Source organism: Meleagris gallopavo, chromosome 1 (assembly GCF_000146605.3).
Source record: "Meleagris gallopavo isolate NT-WF06-2002-E0010 breed Aviagen turkey brand Nicholas breeding stock chromosome 1, Turkey_5.1, whole genome shotgun sequence".
Lineage (NCBI taxonomy): Eukaryota > Metazoa > Chordata > Aves > Galliformes > Phasianidae > Meleagris > Meleagris gallopavo.
In genome coordinates this window covers 1,203,285-1,210,785 of record NC_015011.2, presented here as the reverse complement: position 1 = coordinate 1,210,785, position 7,501 = coordinate 1,203,285, and the positions used below count along the sequence as shown (strand labels likewise).

Genomic DNA, 7,501 nt, shown 5'->3' with positions numbered 1-7,501 from the left:
AAGCCTACAAAGCAACAAAGGGGTGTGTGGGGAATGAGCATAGCCAAAAAAATTTAAAAAATAATAATTTGCTGGTCACCATTAAAGTGCGTTCAGTTCCATCTCAGCTCTTGAACTCTGTGCTTATGCTATTTTGCCCTGTCATGGTAGCTGCAGACAGAAGGCAAGCTACCATTCATCCTGCACAGCATGAAGGATGTTGAGAGCCCTGAGTTCTCTTGATCCCACGTCAGCCAGAGGATTTCTTGACCTTTACTGTTATTTAGAGGAGGAATTTGCTCTCATCACAGTGCTAAGGACCTGCTGCCAGAGAGCTCCATCCCTTTCACCCTGTGGTATGGAACGTCTCATCTGGAAGGAAGACGACAATTTTGGCTCTGCTCATAGAAATGTCGCCCTGGAGGTTTAAATCACCCAACTACAAAGCTGCAAAGCACCTGCTGGAGCCAAAAGACTCGAGCACAACACTCAGCAGCACAGCACTCCTGCTGCCAACCTCCACTGAGGTTTCAGAATCAAGAAACAAAACTCAGAAGGGAAAAAAATCCCAAATCCCAGGGCAGAGCCCTACTATTACCTCTCACATGTGGGTCTATGCCACAGGGATTAGGTGTACCACTGCTTAAGGGATGTGCCCTTGCCACACAGAGTTCTGTACTTTGGGCAACACTAGGCAGCTCATCTGCCTCTTATTGCACTTAAAAGCAACAAATAGGTTGCAGTGGCTCAGTGAAAGTGGAGAAATATTCATTGGGACCAGCTATCTGGAAGGAAGCTCTTCCTGGGACATGCAGACAGACCTGTCTCCTGCTTGGGCTTCAAGGGGAGATGTAAAGACATCCTATAGGAACACAACAGTACAAGCTGGCTCACCTTCAGCAAGGACTGGGGACTTCATTTGCCTCCAGCTGGAGCACACAGGTCACTCAAGGCTTGTTACTCGGCATTGACAGTTATCACTCTACTTATTAACAGAAAGGTGGCTCCAGTGTTCCCAATTCAGAGACATGCACATCCATAACCAGAGTATCACCTCCAAATCCCTTTGCAGGCAGTGGGGACAGGTGTCCCAAAGAAGCTGTGTATCATCCAAACACGGGCATCTAAAACAGGAGGGATGAATCATTCTCTGGAAGTATCTATTTCTCTCCACTGCCTGCAAAGGGAGTCTGGCTGGATCATACAGAGATGTGTTTAGGTTGGAGACAGCTAAAATTAGGCAAGATAAATCCCATGCACAGAGCAAGCACTACAGCCTGAAATACAGTGACAGTCAAACAGAAAAACCCTGGGAGAGGCTGTAGCTCCAGAGCAGCACTACACCTTGCCTAAGCTTATCTGTGCCCAAACAACTCCTCACAGAGAAGAGGAAGGGATGTGAAGCGCTGCCTCATAAATACTATTTACACCAGTTTGCTTAAATTAAAACTCATTTCTTGTGGGGAGGTAGAAGAGAAAGAGATGGATACTTCATGTTGTGCAATCAGTGTCCTTCTCGGCCACCTTGGTGCCTGTCAGTTGTAGGACAGGTACTGGATTAACCTCTGAGGGATGTTGAGTTTGGCAATTTTCTCCAGCGCTCGCTGCCCAGCAGCCTTCCTCACTGTTACTCTGCAGAGCTGTGACAGACTCAGAGGTGTTTCTAAATGGAGAAAAAAGGACACAAAGTTAATGCTGCAGTTCAGCAGATGGCTGAGTGTCCATCTGTGCACGCACTGAATCATCTGCTGTGGTCCACAGGTGCCATTCAACACTCAGATTGCCCTTAGTAATGTTGCACTGAGCCTCAGCAATGGCACACGTAGGAATAAAACCTACTTCCAGCACTGCTTTACCTCTTTGCTTCTCCACCTGAGGACTACATCGACTGTTTGCTCTGCTCAGAACTCCAATAAAGTGCTTGATCCCCTTCCAGACACCCCCAGTCTGCAGCCTCCACCCCTGATGTTGATGCCTGCATGCACGTGCATGGTTATGACCAGGCACTTTGCTCTGGATGGAGTTAAGAAGCTGCTGTCCCTACAACCACATCCTCAACAACCAGCAGCATCCAAGATCACCATCTGTCCTGAATTTAATGATGCAAGCTGCAAAAAAATAATACTATTCGAGTTGTCACAGTACTGTTACAACAATGTGTGTTAAAAAGCAGCCAGACAGGCAGTTCTGCCAGCTAAGTTGTCAGGGCAGTAAACTCTGACAAGGTATAACAATTATTTATGGCATTGTAGAGCTCAGCCTCTTTACCCACGTCAGCTGCAGCCAGAACAGCACGCTTTGCTGCAACCTGAGAGCAATTCAGAGAGACTCCTATGAGAGAATCATCAGTCTTAAGGTGCTCACTACAAAAAGGAATGCATCCACAGCCTCTCTGGGCAACCTGTTCCAGTACCTCACCATTCTCATCGTAAAGAACTTGCCCCTGATATCCAACCTAAATCTTCCCTCCTTCAACTTCAAGACATTTCCCCTTGTCCTGTTGTTATCTATCCTTTCAAAGAGTTGACTCCCCTCCTGTCTGTAAGCTCCCTTTAGGTCCTGGAAGGCTGCAGTCAGGTCACACCACAGCCTTTCCTTCTCCGGGCTCAACAAGCCCAGCTCCCTCAACCTGTCTTCATAGGGGAGGTGCTGCAGCCCTCTGATCATCTTTGTGGCTCCTCTGGACCCTCTCCAACAGCTCCCTGTCTTTCTTGTACTGGAGGCCCCACACCTGGACGCAGTGCTGCAGATGGGGCCTCACGAGGGCAGAGCAGAGAGGGACAATCCCCTCCCTGGCCCTGCTGGCCACCCCTCTGCTGATGGAGCCCAGGACACCATTTGCTCTCCGAGCTGTAAGATCACACTGCTGGCTCAGGTTCAGTTTTCCATCCACCAGGACCTCCAGGTCCCTCTCTGCAGGGCTAATCTCAAGAACTGCTCCTTGCAGTCTGTATATATGTCTGGGATTCCTCCAGCCCAAGTGCAAAACCTTGTACTTTAGTGCAATAGCACTGGCAGCCATTGAATTCCCAGGGCAGGGGATCACATTTCACTCACTTTCATAGTACTCAAAGCATTTTGCTGTGGGACTGCTTCTCAGGGTGTAGTCTGATGGCTTCTTTCCTCTGTTGTCTCTTGCGTAGATATTTCCTCCAAACTCAATCAGCATCTCCACCAGATCGACGTTCTTCACTTTTGCTGCATGGTGGAGGGCTGTCTCATGGAGTTTAGCAGCATTCACATTCGCCCCTGAGACCAGAAAGGAAAACAAACCTGTTTATAAAAGCCTCATTTGACCCAAATGTTGAGGAGTGGTTTTAAGTAGGGAACAAAATCCTATTAACACAAGTATGAGTGGCTAGAAAGAGATCCAAACCAAACACTACAAACAGGAAACCAAACTGCTGAACAAGTTCTCAGTGCTGCCAGTGCGGGAGTTTTCTTCTCTGGCTTCGTTTTCCTTGTAGAGAAAGGATTTTAGTCAATGTTACTGAGTAAATAAGCTGCTGAGTGTGAAGTTCAAAAACGCTTCCTGAACCTATACTACCTGAAGCCATTCCCAGTCACCCCACTGGAGTGCTCACACTCAAGGCAAACAGTGATGTTCTTGTTAAGCACTGGATGTAGAAGCTCGCCATCAGACACTACTGCAGGATCAAGTCTTTTTTGGGGAATCCATCAATCCAATCTGAAGGTGGGTGCCCAAAACAAGGAGCTGGAGGGATAGAAAACAGATTGGCTTAGCTACATAATTTCTAGACAACTAACACTGAAAAAGCCAAATCCTCCCTGGGTCAAATCACTTCATGGTAAGCATGGGCAAATGCAAGAAGCCCAGTTCCAAGTGAGCAGCATGAAAACTGGAAGATGAAATCTGGAGTGCAATGCTGACTTGAAATCCAGCAAAACTCACCTAGGCATAACACTAAGCAGATCTCCCAGAGGCATGAGGTGACCTCATCTCTGCTTTCTTGCACAACATCAAACCCTGACATCTCTCTCTAAGATTTATGCAAGGCCATACGACCATGTCAACAAAACGGAAAGTGTGTATGCTAGCTGCTATCACTGAAATGTTGTTCCAGGGGGCTAAAGGGGTGGTGATTTTCATTGAAAAAAGGAGAATGGAATGAAGCTTTGCCCGACTAAATGCTGAACTTTCCTCCTTTACCATCTTTGTCATGCTGGGAATGAATAAGCTCTTGGGCAAGAGAGTCATAGTGGAGCACCAAGAGGGAAATGCTGCACACAGTCACCCCAAAACAAACCTCACAGCTGCCCTACCTGCCTTAAGCAGCAACTTCACACAGTCCAGATGCTCCCGGGCACAGGCCACGTGTAGGGGTGTCCCAAAATGGCAGTCGTGAGCCTCCAAGTTGGCACCGACGTCTATGAGGAGTTGCACACAATCTGAGCTGCCTTTAGAAATGGAAGATCTGAGTCAAAAGGAAGAATCCAGCTCAAATAGATGAGATCAGCTTGAGCCAGGAGCAGCTTGTTTAATATTTGAGGCGATGGATGCAAAATAGAAACAAGCTAGATGCTATACCATAGGACAGAAGCTGAGAAACAGACAGGGCACAAGAAACAGCTACATCTGCATTAAGTTAGAGCTAATGGTCAAACCAACGTGATTCCAAGGGCTGGCACTAAGCAGCCTATGCTTTGCAGAGTTGGTTGCATGGCTGAATGAGCCTTGGGTGGATGAGATCACCTTCGAGACCACAACAGCCTTAATTTTTCCATGTGACTTAAGGCACTCACCAGCACAGTCTTAGGAAAAAGGCTCAACAGGAGAAAATTAAGCAGGAGCTGACAGTTTACGATGGTTTCTGCAGTTTTCCTTTTTTGAGAAGATGGTGTTTTATCTGCCTAAGATCCCCTGCCCATCATGTGGGATGAAATCACCCAACACAAGGGGCTGCTTTATTCCCCCAACACCACTGTGCTTTGCATTCTGAGTTCATTTTCCAAGCTGCAAATAACTGTGCAAGGGTAAGACCACGTCAGCTTACCATTCATGCAGGCTTCATGAAGAGGGGATGCTGTGTACAGGGGAGGGTTCACTTTGGCACCATGGGACAGCAGCACTTTCACACACTCAATGCTCCCCGAGGCACAGGCGTCACAGAGTGGAGTGCTGCCATCAATATTCCTGGCATCCACCTCCAAGGAAGAAGAAATCATAGAATCATAGAATGGCCTGGGTTGAAAAGGACCACAACAATCATCTAGTTTCAATCCCTCTGCTGTGTGCAGGGTCACCAACCACCAGACCAGGCTGCGCAGAGCCACATCCAGCCTGGCCTTGAATGCCTCCAGGGATGGGGCATCCACAACCTGCTTGGGCAAACGTTACGTGCTCACCTTATGTGAGCTGCTGTGGAGGAGCATCCTCTTGACTACATTTTTAATTCTATTACCCTTAGCACTGTCCTGACCTCAGAAAATAGTTGGTGACACTCCCAGCATCCTGGCTGGTGCTGTTTCTATCGCTCCCAGGGTGTGTTAACATTACAGAATCATAGAATGGCTTAGGTTGGAAGAGTCATCATACCATAGAATCATCACAGAATAGCTTGGGTTGGAAGGGACCTCAAGGATCATGAAGCTCCAACCCCTCACCACAGGCAGTGCAACCAACCTCCACATTTTATACCAGACCAGGCTGCCCAAGGCCCCATCCAACCTGACCTTGAACACCTCCAGGGATGGATGGAGCATCCACAGCCTCTCTGGGCAGCCTGTTCCAGCACCTCACCACTCTCTCTGTGAAGAATTTCCCCCTGACATCCAACCTAAATCTCCCCTCTTTCAACTTCAAACCATTTCCCCTTGTCCTGCTGTTATCTACCCTTCCAAAGAGTTGAAGAGTCCTTAAAGATCATCAAGCTCCAACCTCCTGCCATGCACAGGGTTCCCAGCCAATAGATCAGGCAGCCGAGGGACATCCTGAACACCTTCAGGGATGTAAAAAATAGCTACCACAGTTTAGAATGTTCCATCTCTCCTAATGCTTCCCTGTTGCTCTCCTGTTGAACTTTGCCAGTGCTGCAGCTGAGCCAGCACAGCACGATGTACAGGTACTCCTTGTCTGTACCAGTGCAAAGTCCTGCTATGTGATGGGCTGAATGTGCAATGAGGAGCACAGCACACACACACGTGATCAGTCTCACCAGGTTCACTCTGAGGACAGCCAACCTCAGAGATGTCACAATCCACTGAAGACTGTTTCAGCAGATTCTTTTCTGTGTAATAAAATTAAATTAAGAAGAGTAGAAATTTAAGAATAAGTGTAAATCCAATCACGTTTCCCACTCCACTCTTAGCCTTATAATAACAGAATCGTTTGAGTTGGAAGGAACCCTGAAAGGTCACCTAGTTCAACTTCCCTGCAGTGAACAGGGACACCTACAGCTCGATAAGATGCTCAGAACCCCATCCAGCCTGACCTTCAGCATCTCCAAAGACAGGCCATCCACCACCTCTCTGAACCTTGACTCATCCCAGCTGGCTTTAGGTACTTGAATCATCTCAGTTAGATTACCCCAGGCTCTGCCAATAGTCAGTGTGGAGAGTGGGGGAGAGAACTATTTCCAGGAGGTTCTTTAAATCCCCCACAAGTTCCAATCTCCTCTGAAGAGGTGTGCCTCCCTTTGCTGACCATCAGGAAAGCCCAGGATGACTCAGGCTTTCTCTTCACAAAAATCATAGAATGGCTTCATTTAGAATGGTCCTTTAAGATCACCAAGTTTCAGCCCCCCCTGCTATAAGCAGGGACACCTCCCTCTCAGAGCAGGTTGCTCAAAGTCCCTCTTAGACCAGTTTGCTTAAAGTCCCATCCAGCCTGGCTTTGAATGCTACCAGGGAGGGAGCACTCTCAATTCTTAATATACCAACAAAATGTTCAGAGCCAGATGGAGTGAATCCAGACCCCAGAAATAAATTCAGACATCAAAACAAAGTGGACTTTGACGCATTGTTTTTCTAGGTTAGGACAAAACCTGGCTCTGAGCAGCCTGATTGAGCTGTAGGTGGCCCTGCTTACTGCAGGAGAGTTGGACTGGATAATCTTTAAGGGTCCTTTCCAACTCAAATGATTCTGTGACTCTGTGGACATCATCCTACAACAGTACTCGGGGCTCCTCTTGATCTCAGTGCAAGATGAGAGCATTGTAACAGCACTATAGCTACAGCACAGGCCACAGAATCACAGAACTGGAAGAGATCTATAAAGATCATCAAGTACAGCATCTACAGCATGGTGCCTTGGTTTCCAGCTGGATCACAACTGAGCACTCACTTGGGCCCCTGCAGCCAACAGGAGTTTGACGCACTGCGTTTGCCCTCGCAGGCTCGCCTCGTGCAGGGGGGTGATGGAGTCGTAGGTGACGGCGTTGACGCAGGCTCCGCTCTCTATCAGCTGCTGCAGCTGAAGGATTTCTCCCTGCCTGGCTGCTTCATGAACCGGGGTTCGATCAACCCAGAAGCCTACAGAGGAAAAAAAGATAAATGATTTTTT

General features: G+C 47.9%; 1 protein-coding gene across 1 annotated transcript in view; it reads right to left on the bottom strand.

Moving 5' to 3' along the window:
* Window positions 1–6: 6 nt before the first annotated feature.
* The window catches only part of ASB13 (ankyrin repeat and SOCS box containing 13), a 13,948-nt gene continuing 6,453 nt past the window's right edge, over window positions 7–7,501 (bottom strand). The window contains 5 exon segments of the mRNA XM_019613933.2: window positions 7–1,642; window positions 3,037–3,228; window positions 4,264–4,398; window positions 4,995–5,145; window positions 7,283–7,470. Coding sequence (XP_019469478.1) covers window positions 1,515–1,642; window positions 3,037–3,228; window positions 4,264–4,398; window positions 4,995–5,145; window positions 7,283–7,470 — 794 coding nt within the window. The 3' untranslated portion in view covers window positions 7–1,514.